Below are 23,474 nucleotides of genomic sequence, written 5' to 3'. Positions count from 1 at the left end.
GTAATAAATATCGACACGGACAAAGTGCCAAAATATGTAAACACTACCTTAATGCATGGGCAATAAGGTCGCGCATACATATCCGTACACGGCCGGAAGAAGTTGATAACTCGCGGGAAAAAATGGAAGAAATTTGAACCTTATGCAATTTAATTTAAAGTTCAAATTTCTTCAATAAAATATCTCGAGTTATCAACTTCTTCCCGCCGTGTACCGATATATTTTTGGCTGTACTTTACAAGCTTTGAGGCCACAATTTTTATTTATGTGTATAAAACTTATATTCTGACCTGTTTAATACAGTCCAACTAGCTTTTGAAACGGAATATACAACACTTCGCCTTTTAAATACAGATATTGGTAATTGGTATACATATTTCCGGACTAGATTTTTTTCATGGTTGTTGATTCATAATATATAGATGGTCAAGCAAATCTTGTCAGTAGAAAAAGGCGCGAAATTCAAATTTTCTATGAGACGATATCCCTTCGCGCCTACATTTTTCAAATTTGCCGCCTTTTTCTACTGACATGATCTGCTTGACCAAGTATATATTTTATGTATTTATGAAGGGTACCCGGGGAAGACTAAGATTTCAATTTGTAAGTAATGAGACTAATGAGTACCTCTGAAGCAGTGGTGGCCGAGTGAATATGACGTCTGACTTTCAATCCGGAGGTCGGGGGTTCAAATCCTGGCTCGTACCAACGAGTTTTTCGGAACTTATGTACGAAATATCATTTGATATTTACCACTAGCTTTTCGGTGAAGGAAAACATCGTGAGGAAACCTGCATACATCTGCGAAGAAATTCAAAGGTGTATGTGAAGTCCCCAATCCGCAGTGGGCTAGCGTGGGGACTATATAGCCCAAGCCCTCTCGCGCATGAGAGGAGGCCTGTGCTCAGCAGTGGGACGTATATAGGCTGAAATGATGATGAATGATGAGTACCTATGTACGTAACTTGAGCTCTGTCTACATTTCGTACATATAAAGAAAATTAACATAAGCATACACAATGGGGTTGGTCGGTCGAAGTATTTAGCAGATGGCGCCAGCATAGCTATACCTAGAACTGTCAAAAAATTTTTTTTTAGTGGAATTGTATGCCCTGGATGCCAGCCATTTAAGCCAAATCTCATAGAACAAGGGTCAAGCTATGATGGCGCCATCTACGCAAACCTTGACAGTTGCCAACCCCATTCACATAACCCACAGTTGGAATGCGGTTTCGTAGGTACAAAGTAGCTGAATGCAATGGACTTCAAATATAAAACACTGTGCTTATAATTATCTTGCTGACCGGTTCGCAGTGGTATTAACCGCCGACATGAGCGAGACAGCAATATAATTATGCGCGTGCGATAGAGATAGGAAATGGCGGGTTAATGTACGAAATTCTTCGTCCTTACTTTATACGAGAGAGAGCAAGGGGGGGGCAGCTAGCAACTGCCCTATCGGCTCTATCAACTGACCCCCCCCCCCCCCCCAGGGCCTCAGCTGAAGAACTGTTTCGATTTAACCCTTTATAGGGTACAGTCACCTGCAATAATATGTTAATCTTTGAAGGCCGCAAAAATAAGTGACACGCTCTTATGGCTCTACAAATAAAATCGTGTCAGATATTTTTGCGGCCTTCGTTGAGTAAGATATTATTGCAGGTGACTGTACACTTAGGGCCAGTTGCACCAACGACAGTTAACAGACTGATCAACGTGCGTCACGCAGCAGAGATGCATGAGACTTCCCATACATTAAAATTTAACGAACGCTTTAACCTTTTCGACGCCGTGTCAAACACAAAAGCTGTCACTCGGACCACGTCAACGAAATGTCAAAACTTAAATTGAACTTTATGCATATGCACGTAGGTCCGTGTTGCTCTATGGTCTGTGACGGATTAATCGGGCTTTGGCGTTGGACCTACGGTGCGGATATATCGATCATTGGCGTCCAAAAGGTTAACGGTGACAGACGGTTTGGTGCAACCGATCCTTAGATATATACACGGCAAAAATTACCACCCTGTAACATCATTTTCTCATTTTTTTTTCTTATGGAGTATTTTTAAGACTTCGACTGTGTAATGAATGGGGCTTGAATTGTGTATTTTTAAATCTGGACCCTTGAAGGGTTAAAAACAGTATTTAGTTTTGGAGTCTATGGACATAACATTTTTATGGCAGTAAAATGAAAATAGCACATATTTTACACAATAGAACATTCAAGTGAAGGATACATAATATAAATAAATAGCATCTAATAATAAGCTTGGTACTTTACATACATGTATCTTTGTCAAATACAAATAGAGGAAAGTGGACAACCGCTTCTACTTCCATACGTAGTCCCCATTTTCCTCTCTAAATACTAACATTATCACCTTCCTAGCGTTTTCCCGGCATTTTGCCACGGCTCACGGAAGCCTGGGGTCCGCTTGGCAATTAATCCCAAGAATTGGCGTAGAAACTAACATTATAGAAAATATAATATTTTAAACTTTCGCGTTTTCATCACACGATAACTCACATTTATAGACGGGTCTAACGCGAATTTTATCCAATTACCTTCATTTACCGACGTTTCGACACGGTTTCACTGGTCGTGGTCGCGGCTGACTGATGTCCCAGCAAAATGTCAAAACAGATATTTGTGCAACTACCCTATTATAGAAAATAGTATTAGACAATTTGATGTATCTATATTAAGCACAGCTATGTTCGTTTGTCTTGATTCAAATTGTTAATTATTATAAGAGTTAGAACTGTTAGAAGCTTACAAAAATATGGTAATATTATTTTCGCTATCTTATTAATAATGTCAATACCCAGAGAGGAAAACGGTTTGCTTTTTTTTATTGAAATTTCTAAATTTATTTATATTCTAATATTTTGGAAATATATTCACTTCACACGAATAGAGAGTCTTAGGCAATAAAAAAAAGTGTAGTAGCATTTATTGTATACGTAATACGACAGTGTGGTATAACTAGTGATCCAAAAGACTCGAGCTATTTAGCTCATTTGTTATTAGGGCTCGCCTCATCTCTTGACGCCTAAAAGACTAAAAGCTTATTTAGCTCTGTAGCCTCCGAGCCTAGTTCTATTTAAGAGCCTAGATTCTTGGAGCTAATAACCTTATTAAAAGACTAACATATTTAAAAGCTAAAAGTCTTTATCTAAATATTAAGACCCAACATTTTTTTAGCCTCGAAGCCTTTTAGCCTCAAAGCCTAATGTAACAAATGTTGTTTTTTTTAACAAGTAAACTCGACGCGTTCTGCACGTGGTGTATTGAATTTGTTTACTACGACTGGTAATGAAATATTATTCCCGTATTCATATTTCATTATCAGCATGTATGTTAATACATAACACTAAACTTGCAGATATCTTGAATTACTTATTATTAGGGGTGTAAAGACACCTAATAATAAGTAATTTAAAACTACTATTATCTAAATACGAAACCATTCATAAAAGTTAAGAGTTTATATAAGGCTCAAGTTTTTTTAAGGGTTTAACCTTAAAAAAAGGCTTGAGCTCTTAAATAGGCTATAAATTAAAAAAAAAGTCTATAGGTTTTTTTAAGACTTTAGCTTTATTAAAACCTCTAGGTATTTGAAACCTATTTTATTAAGCCAGCTCTAAAAAGAACCCGAGAGCTTTAAATTTCGAGCTAAAAGGTTCGAGCTTAGGAACACTAGGTATAACAACAGTTGCGTTTAGTTTTGCAAATCTGTACCAAAAGCAAAAAAAAAACACTTTTGTCTGTTACTACAATTGGCAGTAATGTCTTAAATTCAAGCAAAACGAGAGCAAATTTTACTTTACAAAATGGCAAGTTTTACCCCCTGACGCAATAAAAGTGTGGTGTTATAAATTGACGACAATATCTGTCTGGGGCATCGTAGCTCTCAAACGGATGGACCGATTTCGATGTGGTTTAATAAATAAATAAATAAATATTATAAGGAACTCTTACTCAAATTGACCAAGTTCCACGGTAAGCTCAAGAAGGCTTGTGTTGTGGGTACTCAGACAACGATAAATATAATATACAAATACTTAAATACATATATCCTACTGAGTCCCCCTTGTCATTATTGCAGTTTTGAAATTGGAACCTTCTTGTATTCCATTTTAATTCAAAAATTCGATTTGGATTAAATCCTTTATAAAGGCCTCAGGGACTCAGGAGGATAGAAAACATCCATGACTTAGGAACAAATATCTGTGCTCATCACACAAATAAATGCATAAATAAATTTAATAACGTGAAAACGAGTTTTCTTGCGGTGGTTGTTAGCTATGTTTGATAGAAATCGATCCAGCAGTTTTTGAAGAGTATCAGCTCTTTTCCAGAATGTTGTAAGGCATTATTGGGCGTAGGGGTTTTTAATTTAATAGTTATGCTTTCCTTGCACATGAATCTGATATGTTTTTTTTAACAAGTACCAGTTATAATTTTTAACAAGCAGAAACGTCTGCGAACGATGCTATTAAGCTTAGAATAAATTTTAAAGTGGAAAAAAAGCCATATGACCAATATGGTGGAAAGATTTGCTGGCTATGGATGGCTTGGTAGCTCAGATGGCAGAGCGCTGGAGTATCGATCCAGAGGCCGTGAGTTCAAGTCTAACCCAAGACAGTAATTTTTCCACTTTTAAATTTATTCTAAGCTTAAGTACCAGTTACTCCTCAATTTCTACTAAGCATCTCATAGTCCAATCTATCTTACAATCCATTATATGACTATATCATTGTATCAATAATAAAACTCTTAAAGATACTTTCGAACTACACTTCCCATATATCCAGGGCACGGCGGCGATTCCAATAGAATATGATCCTTAACGCGTCGACACAACGTCTATTCTTCACTAGCACTTAACTGTCTCTGCCTGTCTTCAAGTCATCCTGGAAAGAAAAGGAAAAAATACGTAAATAAAATAACATTCGTACACGTACTCGTATCCTTTAGTTCGTGACTTTGCAATCATATGACATGTATGAGGTATCAGAAAAATTAGCATTATTATTACTTTAACCATTAAAACTTTAACTATATCACGAATCACGGTAATATAAAAACCAGCCAAGGACATGTCTGCGCATCCGGTACGCCAGACGACACTTCAAAAACATGAGCAAAATAATCATTAAAAGAGAGCCTATAAATACTCACCTATTCTCTTCTTTAAATATATTTACTTAAATATTATAGGACAATCTTACACAAATCAACCTATACGGCTACCACCAGTTTTGACATTAATATATTAGCTCGCGTCTACGTAAATTACTTTCTATACATCTCGCTTGCACTAATATCCGAGTACGAGCGAGATGCATAGTTTTTGCTGATGAATAGTAGCTGTTAAGCGCTGTTTTTGCTGATGAATAGTACTTGTTAAGTGAGGCTTTTGCTGATGAATAGTACTTGTTAAGTGAGGCTTTTGCTGATGAATAGTACTTGTTAAGTGAGGCTTTTGCTGATGAATAGTACTTGTTAAGTGAGGCTTTTGCTGATGAATAGTACTTGTTAAGTGAGGCTTTTGCTGATGAATAGTACTTGTTAAGTGAGGCTTTTGCTGATGAATAGTACTTGTTAAGTGAGGCTTTTGCTGATGAATAGTACCTGTTAAGTCCGGTATTTGCTGATGAATTTTACCTGTAAAAGCGGTTTTTGCTGATGAATAGTACCTGTTAAGTGCTGTTTTTGCTGATGAATAGTACTTGTTAAGTGCGGTTTTTGCTGATGAATAGTACCTGTTAAGTGTGGTTTTTGCTGATGAATAGTACCTGTTAAGTGCTGTTTTTGCTGATAAATAGTACCTGTTAAGTGCTGTTTTTGCTGATGAATAGTACTTCTTAAGTGCGCTTTTTGCTGATGAATAGTACCTGTTAAGTCCGGTATTTGCTGATGAATTTTACCTGTTAAGTGCGGTTTTTGCTGATGAATAGTACCTGTTAAGTGCGGTTTTTGCTGATGAATAGTACCTGTTAAGTGCGGTTTTTGCTGATGAATAGTACCTGTTAAGTGCGGTTTTTGCTGATGAATTGTACCTGTTAAGTGCGGTTGACGGAGGAGAGCACGTTCCGCTTGGCGCGGTCTGTGGCGGCGGCGGCGGCGTCGCGCATGTTGTGCAGCGACTGCAGCGGCGACAGCGGCGTCGGCGTGTGTTGCTGCTTGGGGAACAGACTGTGGAGGACGCCGTTGAAGCCGTTGTACTGCAAAGAACCCATTTTTATTCACCGAAGTAGGAATCTCAAAATACCAGAAACAACCCAATATAGTTTTTCTTGGTTCCGATCAGAACACATATGTATAACATATGCGACATATGCGCAACTTAAATATAAGTATCAGTCATGAACTAAACATTTTAAAACCATTTTGTGCATTAAATAATTTTTCTCGTAATTTTGCACAATTTTTCCCGTCTTCGTATATGTGACTTATACTAAATAAAAGCTTGAAAAATAGGTTTGCATATTAAGGTATATTCTCGCAAAAGCTTCTAATAAAGAGTTGTGAATGCTATAAACTCACCATTTGCGAGCAATTTTTGCGGAATCTATCAACGCCGAACGCGCGAATGGCGCGCGAAAAACCGAACACCTGTGAGTCGATCCACGCGGAGCGCTTCGCCACCGTGGAGCCGGCGCCCGCGCTGCGGTACTCCACGCGCTCTATTACGCTCTGAAACAAATCAACTTCATGAAATATCACACTAAGGCCCACTTGCACCATTCCACTAACCCGGGGTTAACCGGTTAAACCTGGAGTTACCGTGGTTACCAGTACAATTTGACACTGGGTTGACGGTTAAACCGCTTAACCCTGGGTTAGTGGGCCTAAAATACGATTTATAGGGCCTCAAATGGCAATAATAAAGACACTTACCATAACTTTAGTGTAACCTAGATTTCTAGTGTATGTGACAAGAACCTTCTTCTCCGGATCTACTATGCTCTCTTCGATGATTTTGACACACTTCGCGCTGAAGAATCTGAAGCAATATAATTTAAATATAAACATACAAGGTGTAACAAACCAAAAATAGTGGGAATCCGTATATTCGGTATCGTGTTCTGATTAGCGAAAGGTAGAAGAATATTTTGTTACGGGAAGTTTTTTTTCTATGGACTTCTCCTAATTTTCAAGAAGTTAAGTATTTACTTTTACTATAGTTCATGAAGAAAAGGAAAATGTGAAACTGTCAAGTTTTTATACATTATTGACTAATATACGGACGGCTAAAGAATGCAATGCGCTCCCGCCATCTGTATTCCCTGATCAATATGACCTCGGTCTCTTTAAAGCAAGAGTGACTAGGCTATTACTGAACCGGTGAGCTCAATCTTAGTGATGGGTCAAATCGAAAAAAATTCAAACCGATTAAGTCGAATCCGATTGAAACCCAAATCGGTTTGCAAAACGATTTGGCCAAGTCGATTTAACTTCTATTGTTTTTAAGTATCAGTAGTTCAAATCAAACCGCTCTGTAGTCACTTGGCTTTGAGTCCAGGAAATCGATTTGTCAATTTTGCGGTTTGTTCGACCATTAGAATCCTTAGACTAACACAACAGCCAAAACTGACTTAAAAACTTTTGTAATATTTTTTTACTTTCCGTTGCGCGGTAGATCACAATTTCATTCAATGCTAAAACTAAAACGGGAAAGCAGTATACGAGCAAACAGGAAAGAGTGTGCGGTCTCGTGCTATTCCGTGAGTCATTGTGTGTTGCGTGTGTCAGTTCGCAAATCGACGCGGCGCAAAACTGCCAAACCGATCCAAGTATACCGCCAATCGATCTCTTTAAGCCCATGCGAAATGGAGCCTTACTACTCAAATAATAAGTTTCATTTTGCTTTATCTGTAGATACCAAGTTTCGACTTGACTCCACTCAATAATGGCGGCAATGTGCATGGCAATATTTTTCTTCGTGATTTGAAGTCGAGTCGCGTACATCTTATTCCTCAATATGTCAAACGAAAGTGACGCAGCAACAAATCGAAAAGTTTGCTTTTAGAGCGGATGAACGTATCTTAAGTCGATTTACGGAACAGTCACGTCGATTTAGTCGACTTTAGGTGTAAATCGGTTTGAACCGATTTGTGAAATCGAATCGTAACATCGCTACTCAATCTTATAGTTCAATTTTTTTAGCATTAGAAAGAAGGTAAGCAATCTTGACATGTATTTTAATTGAAAAACGCTTTTTTTTTAAATCAGTAACTATTACTTATGAAAGCTGAAGAATATAAACGATCATATTAGATGCATAATTGTTACATATTTTTATTTAGAACGTGTTTTTCAATAAAAAGACACATCAAGATTGTTTACCTTATTTCTAATGGTAAAAAAACTATAGGCCCTGTTTTCAATTTCCATCAGGTGTGACTAGGGCCAATCGCCGATCAGTTTAAAATAAAATAAAAATATTTAAGTGGGTGAATCAACTTTTAAATGTCCACATAATGAAATTATGGATTTTTATTTTTATTTGTTATTGTCCATATTTATATACTTTATTTAAAAGATAAGTTTCTCTAGTTTATGATTACGTATAAAGCAGAGCTGTTTCTTTAAGAATTTAGTGAATATGACGAAAGAAATTCACCAGCCCAAATCTACCCTGTCCCCTGGACCACTATCCAAAAGTATTTTGAAACATACTAGACATCAATTATTGTTTAAACAATTATTTTAATTACATTAATTAAACAATGCTGTATAATTTTTTATCTTTATATATGGCATATACTGACGAAATTTCACAATATATCCCTAAAATTTATCCCCTGGACAACTCTTATTTCACATAATTGGATTTTTTTAATTAAAACGCGAAATAGTTATAGTGATGTAAGAAAATTGCTCCTGCTACTTTGTTTTATATTGTGTTATTGTACCTTTAAAAAAAAATATGAACTGCTCTTTAATATACAAAGAAAAAAATAAAGATATCTGTTTTTCAATGTAGGGACAACATAGTTGTCCCATAGACATATCTGATTGTCCAATGGAAATATTAATTATAAATCTTAAAGAGGGTACTAAATGAAACAAATTTAATAAAATATCAGAAAGCACCAACATATATATGTATGTTAGTGCTTTCTGATACTTTATTGAATTTGTTTCAGACCCTATAAAAATCTAATAAAGTCCAAGAGACAACCAAAATGTCCTATGGACAACCACTTCCGTTGTCCAAGTGACTAGTTGTCAGAGGGACTTATCTAAAACTTTGAGCCGTATAATAAATTCTAAAGACGTTTTGTGTTTATTTCACCCTTACTGTAAAATATATGTGAAGTAGTATCTGGTACAATACAATTTATTGTAATATGTTAAGTATTTATGTATTTATGCCCGTGGTCCGATGGACATATAATAAAGCCACCCACACTCTCCAACAGTACTCGACTGACTGACGCCGCGACTTTCGTGTAATCAAAATGGCGAGTAGGCCTATCTGCTTACCAGAAACTTGAACTTGTCGTCAAGTATCTTGCTACGTTATATATATTTAGATTTCATAACTCATTTATGGTTGTCCAGTTGACCTGCATGACGTGGATAATTCAAGGGACAAAATTTAAACGCAAGAAATTCATAAACCGGTACATGCAAATATAACAAATCGGTATATTTTATTGATGATACTTATCCATAAAAATGATTATGTGTTTAAATATCAATTCCACAACAGTATTTTTTAGGGTTCCGTACCCAAAGGGTAAAACGGGGCCCTATTACTAAGACTTCGCTGTCCGTCCGTCCGTCCGTCCGTCCGTCCGTCTGTCACCAGGCTGTATCTCACGAACCGTGATAGCTAGACAGTTGAAATTTTCACAGATGATGTATTTCTGTTGCCGCTATAACAACAAATACTAAAAACAGAATAAAATAAAGATTTAAATGGGGCTCCCATACAACAAACGTGATTTTTGACCAAAGTTAAGCAACGTCGGGAGTGGTCAGTACTTGGATGGGTGACCGTTTTTTTTGCTTTTTTTTTTGTTTTTTTTTGCATTATGGTACGGAACCCTTCGTGCGCGAGTCCGACTCGCACTTGCCCGGTTTTTTCATAATACAAAGTTTTACGGTGCACTGTTGCAAGGGGACAATCCGTCCTTTATGGAAAACCAACTTTTGGTCTGTTGGACAACCAATAAAGAACGGGTAAATTGTAAACAAAATGAAATGTTTTGTAATAAAATGTTAGAAAATATTAATAGGAACATAGCGGAATACTAAAAAGACTCATACTTTTGTATACATTTGTATTATCGATCAGGGACTCTGTACGTGTGACGTTGAACACTTAAAAGTTGATTCACCCAAGTATGCGAATAAATATTAAAAATATTTTTTCGCAATAAAGAAGCGTAAGTGTTCTTTATTTTCTTGGCGACTAACGACGGCTGCACTTTACAAAATCAATTTCGATATTTTTGACATAAAAGATAAAAGTAATCTTATCAATGTTTTCGCTGAGAAATTCTCCTCAGTGGCGTATTGCTTAGGTACTGTTAACACACTGTTAACTGTCCATCGGTAAACCTTATTACAAATAGCATAAGGTCCACCAATGGACAATTAAGAGTGCTGCTGTTTGTACTTATATCTAGTTATAGGAGAATTTTGAAACAATCTTTTCTCTGTGTTTAATTAGTCAACAGGAAGAATAAGAATAAGAATATACTAGGGAGTGCTCCCGGTACTGGTTTTCTATACAAATACAGTACCGGAACCGGGAATTCCCGGTTCTCGCCATACAAACTCAGTACCGGGAGCATTCCCTAGTTCCTACGTATATTTGCGCGGCCACCCTTTTTTTTTCAAACCGCACAGTGCGTAACCATTTAGGTTCTGAGTGTGAGGATACTCGCCCTGCCGACGATAGGGTGGTAGGAAGTTAGCCAATAACAATTCTAATCAATTAATCATTATTGAAGCATGCTTAATATATTATAATGTAGGTATTGTAGGTACATACCTCTCCCCCCACTTGGGTACCCTGTTCGTCTTAGTGAGTAGCCTCTTGGTGTACAGACAGCCATCTTTGACCTGCCGGCAGTATGTGTCTTCTGACAGTACATGGGCGCTGGAAAAGAATTAATTTGTTAAATAACTTCATTATTAGCGCTACCTATGAACAATGCCATAAATGCATTTTCTTTTAATTTGAGAATTCCACTTATCTAATCTTATACCTACAAGCAATTCTTGTTCTTGTGGGATCTTGGAAACGGCTCTAACGATTTCGATGAAATTTGCTATATGGGGGTTTTCGGGGGCGAAAAATCGATCTAGCTAGGTCTTATCTCGGGAAAACGCGCATTTTTATATGTTTTCCGAGCAAAGCTCGGTGTCCCAGATATTGTATCTAAACCAAGATTGCCTAGCGCATCTAATAATAGAACATAACCTTCAACATCAATAACAGTAAATCATGCTGACATAACATAAAACACGCTTATAACTATCTGATTGTTGACAATGTCAAGTACTCATTATATAAGGGCAATTAAAACTCTAGTTAGATAATTAACACAGCCATTAGAAACTTGAGTGAGCCAATTTGATAATATTATAAAGTATTTGATTGCATTTATAAGAAAATTTTATTTAATTTAAAGAATAGAATAGAAGGTAAGAAGGCTTGTAAGAATAGAAGGTAATGGCATAAAGCAGGAGTTTCCAAGGGTTTTGACCTAAGAGCCACTTCCAAATAATGAACTGAAACTTCACCTATGTACATATGTAAGCAGTGAGGAGACACTCCTGACTTTGTGATAACTCGGCTCGGTTCGGCTCAGCATTGCTCCGAGCAATTATTAGGGTTGGCACAACTTGACATCTCTTTGCGTGCACAACCACAGATAATAATTACTTGAATTTTGACAACCCTAAATAGTCGAAAGGGATAGTGCCATTTAGAAAGGGATATCATGATTCGATCCTGAATCACTGTCAAACTTCGGTTTTGTGTGAAGTGTCCTTTCTCTACGGTAGTACTTTTACTAATTCTGTGATGTAAGTTGGGTGATAATGCAATATTATGGTAACACCAAACTGTTTTGATGGACACAGGAGGTGGAGGCGGTGGAGGAACTCTGTGATAAACATACTTTGGGGTATTTGGTGTGGGAATGATTTCATGTATTTATAACTTTATTTATTTTTCTTCCTAATGTGTAAAGGGATCATAACTAAATAATATAAGTATGGTATACATACTATGCTATATACAAGTTGAGAAATAGCGAAATATGCCTTACCTCTGTGGATTAGGGTATCTTTTCCAATAGCCAGATGCCACCTGGTCCCAACTGAAGTTGAATGTACTAGTATTTTCAAAGTATCTTGCCATTTTACTTTACTGTTTTTATAATGGAATGATTTAAATAGGACGACCTCAGCACGCCATCTTGCTGGACCCGGCCACCTAAAACACGACACATAAGGTAAACGGCCCCAAGTTCGTGTTAGTACGTTATTTCGTTAGTTTTGTTTCTGGCGCAAATAATAAGGAATTCAATTATTTTTTATTCAAATTATACATATGAAAAAAATCTGTATTATTTAATCTCTTCAATAAAATAATAACCAATATTTTAGTAATTAAACTGAGAGTAATACGACGGTTGAAACTGTCAGACGGCCGCGAACAGCTGTATTGTATGCGTGCACTTTTTTTAGGCGTAAGGTGCGCGCCCTCACTTGTTAAGCTTATAGGAAGGAAAAGCTAAACCCGTTCGAATAAAAGTTTTTGGGAGTGTTTCTGTGGGTTCCTTAGTAATTGATTTGACAAGAAAAAAGATTGAATATATGCATAGAAATAACTTAAAATTGCAATAAATCGACTGACGAAATAGCGGTCATTTTATTTTTCGTGTGTCTCCTATTTCGTGCCACTAACGAATCAAGGATTTTCTAGATACATTTTGAGTGCTTGTTTTTAAATATAACAACGAAGATAATTAAAAAAGCAAATTAGTAAACAATTAATGTACTTCATGAAGATTCGTATGAGCGAAATTCGGTATATGATTTTTTCACTAGAATTCTCATAAAACCAGTTTGAATGTGACCCGAGTTAAAATTTTTAAGGTATATTCCACGTATATTCTCATATTAACTACTAGCACAATTTTATTTATTATTTAATTTATTTGATTTATTTTTGTGTATGTTTATATTTAACGTATAAGATAGTAAATTATTTTTTGTAAATAATTTTTATTTTTTATTATCTTTTAATTTTTTTTAATTTTAATTTTTTTTTATTTAAATAGTTTGGCTCTTAATCACGTATTAAAGTACCCATATGGTTTACAAAGTCTTAATTCAACCATTAAAGACGATGAGTACAAAAAACTTTAAGCTAGCTCTCAATTTAACATTTTTTAAATATTATTTTAAATTTGACCATACAATTATTCGTAAGTAGGTAAGACCGTTAAATATAAATGATTATCAGCAAATTATCACCAATTACTCAAAGGAAACTTTATGCCGAAACAGGGGACACGAATTCACGAACTTAGGAGCTGACCTAAATTTGTATCACGAAATGGGAGCGAAATAAGAGGTTCAAACAAAATTCATATAAAAAAAAGTTTCAACTAAAACCCTACAGTTTATACATTAAATTATTAACAAAGAACTAATATAACTTATCTAAAAGCTTTCAAGGTAATGATATGCTTAGTAATATTTAAAAAAATGTACAAACTCTCAACTCACTCTCAAGAGCCTTAACCTGCCGAAACAGGGGCCCTTTACCTTAGTTGTGTTTATGTAAAAAATACATAACTAAGCCCACATATCAAGTTACATAAACTCTAAGTGGGTCAAAATGTGCTTGCCGTTTTGTTTCCAATATTCGGCTGGAAGACCTTGTAATGTGGTACAAGCAACAAAGACTTTGTGCCTTAAGCCACGTACAAACGAACTTCATGTAAATATCATCATCAACCTAATTTGAATGAAATGAAGGACACCGCAACATCAATAAATAATCAATTAAACACACGCTTTTGGAACCAATACTGTGGTAAACTTAAAAAGAACGATAAAATGAACAATGTAACCTAATAAAGGCGAATGGATAAAGAATATTGGATAAAATCATGGAGATTACCTTTTAGCCGGAATTATTGAATTAATATTGTAACTGGTTTTGATCCTAGTTACAACCACTAACTTGCTGCACGAATCCTATTTAGATGATATGGTTCGTAATCTTATTAATACACGCGTGTTATCATTCATATTTCAGGTGTTTTTGATAAAATTTTGATAACAGATGACATTTTTGTTCCAGAGTCCATCTGTGAGTGAATGGAGGCTGGACAAACTGTCATTTAAAAGAATGAACTGTATGAATGATTTGTACAAACTGAATGAGTGAATGGATATTCAAAGAACTCAAGAAACTTAAGTGAAGTCCAGACGGGATGATCAAATCGACCGATTTGATCCGAAATGTAATTGGCGTCAATCACCAATTTTAGATTTGTGGTGATATTTGAGCCCTCTAAATTACAAAAATGCCCCCAAACTAAAATACTAGCGCCACAAATTGCTATTCTTGTGTCGGCACCTCCATTTTATCGGTAATATCGGTCCTAATCGGTGGACGAAATCGGCGAGCCAAATTGGCGTTTGCATCCGCACGGCCTGATTTGATCGGACAATTTAATCTGATTGATGAAAAATTGACATTAAAATTTTTCCAAGTTATGGCACTTATGGCCTAGATAGTGAGTATTATATTCTTTGGCCTAGATACCCTAGATACGAGTCTTTTACTGTCTTCGGTTTTTTCACTTAAAAATAACATCCGCATTTTTGGTTTTTCTTGTTTTCCCAATGATATAAATTTAAATAAAGACTGTATAGGTGAGTATTATATTCTTTGCTGTATAGACACATTTGCCATTGCCCTTTTTAAAATTGTAACCGTAAAGCCCACTCCACACTCGCGCTCGCGGCTTTATGCCGCGTTTCGCGCACGAGTGTGTAGCGGGCTTAACAAATAATGACAAATTTAATTTCATATTCATTACGTTTCTTTAAAATTTTACACAAAAGTTTTTTCAATAAAATGAATAATTATAAACATTTCATTGCTGGCGTAACTAATGTCGTTTTAGGAGACGTTCGTATAATAACTGACAACGATGACGGTATAAAGCCTCAGGTAGCCAGCTTTGTAAAACTAATCGATGGCGTGAAATACGAGGATGGATCTTATCACACTTATTATGATGAAATGAAGGCAGTTGTGAAGAGTTTCATCGTTTACTGGAGAGAAACTATGGATTTAGCTGTAAAACGAGCTGATTATCTTTGTCACAAAGCCGAAGAAACCGCATGGAAGGAGTTTCAGGAGCTTTTACTATTGCACATTGTTAATACTATAAGTTTATGGAAGGACTATGAAAATAATTTTTTGAAGGAATTTTTGCCAATAGAGTCCGAACCGCAACAAAAGGTGGGTATGCTATGCTTAGGCCGAGGATTGGACGCACGCGACCGGCATTCGGTAGAGCGCAATGTATAGATTTTCTGCTCGCCGCGCCGCTAGTCACGTGCGTCCAGTCCGCCGCCTTATCATCGACCCTTTTTCAAGCTTCTTCGAAAGGGGGCCGGCGTGCCTTATCGTTTGGCATAATTTTTGGTATCCCAGCATAAGCACCCTGGGAAACCTTAGTAGTGCAAGAGAAGGCATACACGAGTATTGTCTCCAAGCCCTGTGTGGAAACATGACGGCAGTGGCGGATTTGCAGTCTGCCGCCCTCGGCCCCAGGCCCTGTAGCCGCCCCTTTCTCAGCACCCATAATATTGACTACATTTTCAGTTATTTCTTGTTATCATCATTGAATTTTTAGTCACAATTTGCCGCGCTAGGCCCGGGCCTACTTGGCCTTCGGGCAAATCCGCCATTGCATGACGGCCTAGCCTATATTAGCGGTAATGACCCTATCTACGAATCAGGATTCGAGTTCGAATCCTAGTATTATGGGCATTTATTTGTGTGTTTATCACAAATATTTGTTCCTAAGTTATGGATGTTTTCTATGTCATCAGTTCATCACCATCATGAGGACTTAAACATCATGACAGATGACTTAATGCAGCATCTGTAATTCTGTATGCGAGGGACAGTGTCTCTCGTGGCTGTATAAGCCAATGCAGGACCGGCATTTGCGACCGCAGCTATATACGTTCTAAAAGTAGTTTAATATAACTACCACAACACAAGCCTTATTGACCTTAATGTAGGTAAAATAGTAGGTAGGTTGATCTGTGTCTTGTCGTATAATATTTCTTGTATTTATTTAAACAAAACAGATGATGAGGAACACGATATCATTTTCCCCTAAGATTGTACCAAACCTTCTCGTAGATACACGACGATCTAACCTCAAAGTTCCGCGAGCACATGGGCCAGCTCCACGAGATAAAGTTGCGCGTCGAAAATATGGATCGTAAGGAGCAAGTCTTGGAGTTCGCGAAAGAGCAGTACGCCAAGACTGTGGAGTCGAAGGAAAAGGTGTTCCAGTACACTCATGAGTATCTGTCGATGTTGCTAGCGGATCATGTTAGTATACGATATTATTACAAACTTTTATGTAACAATTCAATTCAATTCGTTTAATACGGTGTAAACGTACATGTCAATAAGATATAAAAATAAAAACACACACACACATCTAAAACGAATTAAACCTAAACTACACACACGTGAATTAATTTAAACAAAAAATATACACAATATCAATACCCACAAAATAAATTCTTAAATTAATCATATATTCAATGTCCATAAAATTCATCAACACCACAAAAGGCTTTATCAATTAAATATTTCTTGAGTTTACTGACAAACATCTCATAAGAAGTTGCCTCTTTGATTTCCGGGCTCAAGTTATTGCACAATAGCTTTTGCATTTTGCATTTTTTTCCGGATGGGACTATGCACAAAGTATAGTCCCATCCGGAAAAAAATGCAAAATGCACTTAGCTTGTTGTTGTTTGCCATCTTTCTCCAAACTTTTGTGTCCGAACTTTCAGTTTGGGAATTTTAAGATACCTACATGAATATATTTCATTCCACCAGCTTCTAGAAATCAGGGGCAGTTTGAAGGAGATCCTGAACCAGACGCAGAACAACCTGAAGCGGCTGGAAAACGAGCGCGAAAGCAACGTCAATGAGCTCCTCAATAAACTCTACGACAAGAATAAGGAACAGCTGATGATCACGCGTCTGAAGTGTGGCTTGTCCAATTGCCATTTGGTTGAGGTTAGTGTAGATTTTAGGGAAGGCAACGCAACACATACCTAAACTTCTTGTTTTAGAGTTATTCTCTTGTCGGTGGAGTATCTTCCAGCTTTCTCTATCTTGCGCCAGCTCTTTGACTTTTTGATACGACACGACCCCTACTTTTTCTTTTACTTGTTCTAAAAATCTGTCTGGCTTTTGACTGGATTTTCCTCTACCCCGCTTGCGTCCTATCCGCCCCTCCAGGGTAGTTAGTATAGGAAGTGGTCGTGTCGTATTAAGTATGTATCCAATCATCAATCATGTGTGTGTGTTATTTTATAGGAATTTGATTTTTATTTTGCACTGTTACATTCCATTACAGCTAAATCAGATTTTCGCAATTTCGGGGTTGGCCCTATCGCAGTAAAAGTTGTTCACCTATTCCTATTCAGTATTCATTATTCACCCGTCATGGTCAGCCATAACAAAAAAATATATTTCTCCAAAAGCTCTGTAACGACATCGAGAAGATTCGCGCCGAGGTGCTCAACTCCGGAAACCACGACGCCGTGTGGAAGGTCACGGAGAAGCTAGAGCTGTTTGAGAAACGCTACGTGGAGTTTGAGCTCATCGCTGATAACCTGAACACGCTGAAGAGGGAGCTAGAGAGAGCTTACAGGGAAGAGAGCATCTATGAGTCTAGGATGTAAGGCTTTTGGTGTATACCCACTTTTCCCCGCCCCACGTGACCGCTGCTATACATGAGGCGGGGACAGCTGGGAATAATTCACTGAGTAGATGGAGTAGACTCTTGGCAACCCCCGAAAAAGGAAGTGGGGAAAGATGACTGGCGGTCCTGACCCTGATGCACCTGGTGCTTCGTCGGTTGGTCCATCAGGTTGCGGTTTACGCCTACCCGTCGATGAGCTTAGTATTACGATCTGAGGTTAACCGTGCCAAGCGGCACATCGCCTGAAACAAAAGTGCACACTCACTGCCCTTATTCCCTAAAAGCTGTAACACACTACCGCACCGCACCAAGGTCACGATGCGCCGCAACCACAAGTGAGAGCGAGAAAGAGATATCTCGGTGCGGTAGTGTGTGTGGGCTGTAACTATTTTTGACAAATTTAAATTTTAAAGGACGACAGAGTTGCCAGGCTCCAAAAACCTGTGCTGGCAGCTGATGGGCGCGAATTTTACTAAACGGAAGGAGGAGTTAAAGCAACTCCTGATTAAGGCCGCTAAAGCTTTGACTACATTCTTCGTTGTAAGAGGTAAGTGGGTATATAATAACCGTCTAAAATTTTGACACCAATAAGTACCTACTTATGACGTTTCATTGACCATTTAGTGATAACAACGCTTCGTTTAAAAATACCTACATAGGTACTGCTGATGAGCAATAGACCTTCTCTCATAAGATGATTAGGCCTATAGTTAGGTAGGTTAGTACTTACCTACTCCCCACCATAGAGTAAAAGTAAGGGTGGATCCAGTTTTTTAGTCAAAGAGGGGGGGGGGAGGTTTAGTCGTATAACCAATTTTTTTGAGAACTATTTCAAATTTAAGTACATTGTTTAGGTGCGACGGAGGAAAGAATGATATATAATAACGAAAAAGGACCATATTCTACAGACGTATATGGACACATAGTCTACCATTTTGATCACGGGCTAAACAAATATCACTTGGATTGCGAGGGGAACTATAGAAAGGTACTTCCAATGTTTGACGCATAATATCAATAATTAATTAATTATAATAACATAAATAATAAATAAACACACTATTACTTGGACTATTTACCCTTTGAACGCCACGCCCGTCTATCTAGTCATTTATCTATCGGAAATGCACGATCGTTTGTTATTGGGCTGTAGCAGCGCGGGTCAGTTGACGTCTTTCGCGGTTAAAAGGTTAAAATTTTAACCAAATGATGTAAGTTTATCTTGTTGTTCCTATATATGCAACTTCCCCACCTCTTCCCTAATGCGCGAGACGGACAACTAGCCAATAAAGAAACCTTTGTTTTTTTAGCCTAACGTCAAGCCCATAGCGTATTGTGACGAAGTTGGCCGCTATATTCTCAAAAATGACGAGAAGATTTACCAAACAGATGACTGCGCCAGTCTTTACAAGCTCGGCGATGATACGCTCCTCAAAAAGGTTTGTTTTTAGGCTTCCGTACCCAAAGGGTAAAAACGGGACCCTATTACTAAGACTCCGCTGTCCGTCCGTCTGTCTGTCACCAGGCTGTATCTCACGAACCATGATAGCTAGACAGTTGAAATTTTCACAGATGATGTATTTCTGTTGCCGATATAACAACAAATACTAAAAACATAATAAAATAAAGATTTAAGTGGGGCTCCCATACAACAAACGTGATTTTTGACCGAAGTTAAGCAACGTCGGGCGGGGTCAGTACTTGGATGGGTGACCGTTTTTTTTTTGCCGTTTTTTGTATTATGGTACGGAACCCTTCGTGCGCGAGTCCGACTCGCACTTGCCCGGTGTTTAGATATCCATATCCAGGGGAGTCGGATAGTCTTTACAGACGGGCGTAACGGACCGCCTCCTTGGTCCGATCCGACGCTTGTTCTGTCGTGTGAAAGGTGGTCCACCGCACGTCCGTTAGCCCCCATTCCCACGGGCGCTTTTAATACAACGCGCGTTAAAAAAGCGTTTGAATGACACAAATGGATATATGTGTATTTATTCACACGACAGCCGTGGTGCTTTTTATCAAGCTTTGTTGGATTTTCGACTTTAAGCCTTGGTCGTTAAATCGAATTTAGAGTGCAGACAGATTCAAGCGCTTTTTTAACGCGCGTTGAAAAAGCTCTCGTGCGTATGGGGGCTTAAGAACGCAGCTATAAGTGAAAGCGAGAAAGAGATAATATTGACCATACCAATGAAGCGGTCCTGTACGCCCGTTTGTTACGGCTTTTAGACTAACATATCTTAATCAATGTATTTTTTGATAATAGGTTTCGCGCGACTGCGGTCACTCTGAGATCACCAAACCTGAATGCGCGATGAGCATCCAAGATCCGATTGACGGCGTGATACTGCCCGACGCACAACCTGTGGATATCAAACGTAACCTACGTTACGTAGATCTAGACATTTAGGGTCTCCGCAAATATATCGACACGCATTCGGGATAAGGCGTTAGGAAAAAGCTTTATGTCCGCGCAATAAGAGCGAAAAAGCCGTCGATGCGTCGGCAGGCGCCGGCTGATGCGAGCTGAGCCTAACGACGAGTTTTTCGCTCGTAATGCGCAGACATGAAGCTTTTTCCTATCGGATTTTGCCGATTCCGCGTCGACGTATGTGGAGGCCGCGGACTGGACGCAAGCGGCGCGCGGCGAGCGTCCGGTCTGCGGCCTATACTGAAACCAGGCCGTTTTGAGCCAGCTCGACTACTCTTCCACTGTTCCCACTCTAGTTTTACTATTCCAGGGACGTTGAACGGCGAAGTGGTGAAATACCTATGGGAGTCGTTGGGGTCCATCCTGCCCGACGCGCTTTATGACGTGTGCCAACAACAGCCCACGAACCCCATATACTATCTGGCCCACAGTCTGCTTAAGCACAAGTAATCTCTTGCATCATCATTCTCCTACTTTTTTTTGATCAGAAGCAGAACAGAACACGGTACCGAATATGCTGCCCTTAAACGGATCCCTACTATTTTTGTTACATCTTGTATATGGTAGGAAAAGGCGTGATATTTACCCGCGAGATAAAACTTAAGCTGTTACAAACCTCTGTTAATTTTTTTCTCTTTATAACAAACCGAAATGACAAAATGACACGGACAGGGACAAATTGTTATCACATGACAAACGTTTATGAATAACGCTATTAAAACTAGTATCATCAGTGGCGGATTTGCAGTCTTTGTATGTTAGTTTGTAAGGTATGTATCTATGGGCCTTAGTTGCCTGATAATAAATGATATTCAATATTTTTAATATTTAATATTTGCCGCCCTGTAGCCGCCTCTTCTTCAGCACCATGATATTTACTACATTTTGAGTTATTTCTTGTTTCATCAACCAATTTTTTTGTTGCAATTTGCCGCCCTAGGCCCGGGCCTACTTGGCCTAAGGAAAATCCGCCAGTGTTAGTATGGGAGACTTTCTCACCAAAGTACATTTTACTTTTTATTCCGTCGGGGGTTTTAATATAATATTCCTGTACAGGTACAGCAGAACTTCTGCAGAATTACTTCAGAAGAAAAAGGAATCCGAATCGTATCGCGCCAATATAATCAAGGAGAGGAAAGAAGTAAGTTGCAATGGTATTAACCTTTAGCCCCTTGAACGCCACACCTACCATGTCCGTCGCAAAGGTTGATATTGATCTGTACGGTTACCATCAGTTTGTCACTGACATAAACGCCGTCGAGAACGTAATTTACTTTCTATACGTCCCGTTTGCACTAATATGCGAGTGCGAGCGAGATGTATAGAAAGTAAATTACGTTCTCGACGGCGTTTATGTCAGTGATAAACTGATGGTAACCGTACTGTACTGTCTGTAGCCACGCGCGTCAGTTGACGTTTCTGGCGGTTAAAATGTTAACACATAGGGAGGGAAAGATTTGCAAAATTGAAAAGTGGAATCTTGAGCGTTGCGAAGGTTTCAAGGCGCAAGGGTTTGCTTATCACAAGAATTTTATAAACTATTTTTACGCAGCTCTGTTTATTGTGAATTCAATGGGTATTTATATCTTGGTAAATTTAGCGAAGTCTGGCATCGGCGATGAAGTTATGGTTCTCTAAGGTTTATATACCCTATACTTATGCTAACCCTGATTTTCAATTAATTGCAAAATTAACAACGGGGCTAAAAACAATTATTAGGCCGCGGAAAATGTATGGTCGGCCTTGATTTGCCGCTCGCCGCGTGTGTCGAAGCCGCGGCATTACTCTGTGCTTCTGCTGCTGACTGTACTGTTAAATATTATTATTTCCAGAAAGCGATAAAAGAGAGCGCAGCGTGGAAGGCGGGTCAGGTGAAGCGCCGTAAGCCCGAAGAGTCGGACGATTCGTACAACCGAGCCGTGCACGATATCTACGTCGCCACCGACAAGTTCATCATGTCGCTCGATTATTACAACTAAATCCAGGGGTCGGCAAACCGCGGCTCTTTGGACCTGCAATTGTGGCTCTTTACACTATTAACACAGAACTTAGACCAGTCAAATCAACTTTTGTGGTTCTTTGGCAATTATTTTAATCCTAAAACTGACGTTTTCTATTGTGGATGGTTCTAGGTATACTCTTTAAAAGTTTGCCGACCCCTGAAACACCTAGAAAAAAATCGTGATCGAGTTTGACAAGCGAACTAGATGCGACTTTAAATATACCTACGTTATTTTTTGTGGTCACTTGAATGGTCAAACATCTTGATGGTGGGAATACTTCGTTTTTTCTTGCTAATAATATAGATATTTTGTAAAAATGTTTTCTTACCCTTTATTCTTGGTTTATATTGTAAATAGTACCTACGTTTCAAGTTGTAACTCTTTTTTTGTATTCAGTTCTGGTAAATTTGAACTACCCTAAAAATATTATAGGAATTAGCAAATTATAAAATTGAATATAAGGTGGGTCCATACAGAACGAGCCGCCTCGCGAGGACAGTCTGTGTGGAGACATGCCTCTTCCGAGGCATTGAGGCCGCGAGTGCGTTTGCTTCGCCCGAATAGACCGAAAAATCAATGAAACTTTGCCAATAGGCGGGCCTTTAGTCTAATTTGATGTATTTGAAAGGTCATACTCAATGTTACCAGAGCATCATAATTGCTATTGATCGATGTAATAAGGAAACTAACAGGTAGGACAACTTTCATCATTGTGTTACAATAACAACAATAATCAAGAATTGTAATAAACTTAAACTATTTATTTTTCCTTTTACAAAATGACCTCTAATAAAGAATTTACAATAATTTCTCATCCGAATGTGGTGATAGTTCAATCACAGCGGCTCAGGACCATGAATAAAATACACTAAATGACACTTTCCAAAAACTGCAAAGTCCCCTGAAAGTGCCTTTAAGATAGTTTCAACATTTTAACTTTAGACTTTTACTCTTTTTAATGTAACATGCTCCTGAGCCAAAAGGGTCTTCGATTGTACCCAGAAATCAACATA

At 38.1% G+C, this 23,474-nt stretch overlaps 2 protein-coding genes and 1 long non-coding RNA gene across 3 annotated transcripts; 1 reads left to right on the top strand and 2 right to left on the bottom strand.

Moving 5' to 3' along the window:
* Nucleotides 1-4,515: 4,515 nt before the first annotated feature.
* Nucleotides 4,516-14,375, bottom strand: LOC134799138 (protein preli-like). Its single transcript, XM_063771542.1, has 7 exons — nucleotides 14,172-14,375; nucleotides 12,307-12,473; nucleotides 11,022-11,129; nucleotides 6,911-7,016; nucleotides 6,557-6,706; nucleotides 6,070-6,234; nucleotides 4,516-4,920 (listed from the first exon to the last, which is right to left on the bottom strand). Exons 2-6 carry the CDS (start codon nucleotides 12,396-12,398, stop codon nucleotides 6,073-6,075), a joined length of 618 nt encoding a protein of 205 aa, XP_063627612.1. The 5' UTR covers nucleotides 12,399-12,473; nucleotides 14,172-14,375; the 3' UTR covers nucleotides 4,516-4,920; nucleotides 6,070-6,072.
* Nucleotides 7,255-8,462, bottom strand: LOC134799260 (uncharacterized). Its single transcript, XR_010145375.1, has 2 exons — nucleotides 8,383-8,462; nucleotides 7,255-7,368 (listed from the first exon to the last, which is right to left on the bottom strand). It is a non-coding gene; the product is annotated as an uncharacterized LOC134799260 (long non-coding RNA).
* A 707-nt stretch (nucleotides 14,376-15,082) lies between the features above and the next one.
* LOC134799100 (uncharacterized) lies at nucleotides 15,083-23,325 on the top strand. Its single transcript, XM_063771491.1, has 11 exons — nucleotides 15,083-15,527; nucleotides 16,443-16,637; nucleotides 17,157-17,339; nucleotides 17,810-18,006; nucleotides 18,444-18,577; nucleotides 18,885-19,018; nucleotides 19,341-19,469; nucleotides 20,294-20,405; nucleotides 20,769-20,904; nucleotides 21,515-21,599; nucleotides 22,291-23,325. Exons 1-11 carry the CDS (start codon nucleotides 15,138-15,140, stop codon nucleotides 22,435-22,437), a joined length of 1,842 nt encoding a protein of 613 aa, XP_063627561.1. The 5' UTR covers nucleotides 15,083-15,137; the 3' UTR covers nucleotides 22,438-23,325.
* The last annotated feature ends 149 nt before the right edge of the window (nucleotides 23,326-23,474 follow it).

This window comes from Cydia splendana, chromosome 18, assembly GCF_910591565.1.
Source record: "Cydia splendana chromosome 18, ilCydSple1.2, whole genome shotgun sequence".
NCBI classification, from domain to species: domain Eukaryota; kingdom Metazoa; phylum Arthropoda; class Insecta; order Lepidoptera; family Tortricidae; genus Cydia; species Cydia splendana.
This window is presented reverse-complemented; position numbering and strand designations above follow the sequence as displayed.

What these genes read in the sequence shown, in the direction of transcription:
- LOC134799138 (XM_063771542.1), bottom strand. Translation starts at nt 12,398, where the DNA reads ATGGCAAGATACTTTGAAAATACTAGTACATTCAACTTCAGTTGGGAC. An exon ending in AGATACCCTAATCCACAGAG is followed by an intron (nt 11,130 to 12,306) that starts GTAAGGCATATT and finishes ATTCTTTTCCAG; the next exon opens with CGCCCATGTACTGTCAGAAG. An exon ending in TAGGTTACACTAAAGTTATG is followed by an intron (nt 6,707 to 6,910) that starts GTAAGTGTCTTT and finishes GATTTGTTTCAG; the next exon opens with AGCGTAATAGAGCGCGTGGA.
- LOC134799100 (XM_063771491.1), top strand. Translation starts at nt 15,138, where the DNA reads ATGAATAATTATAAACATTTCATTGCTGGCGTAACTAATGTCGTTTTA. An exon ending in CGATGTTGCTAGCGGATCAT is followed by an intron (nt 16,638 to 17,156) that starts GTTAGTATACGA and finishes TCATTCCACCAG; the next exon opens with CTTCTAGAAATCAGGGGCAG. An exon ending in ATGATACGCTCCTCAAAAAG is followed by an intron (nt 19,470 to 20,293) that starts GTTTGTTTTTAG and finishes TTTTGATAATAG; the next exon opens with GTTTCGCGCGACTGCGGTCA.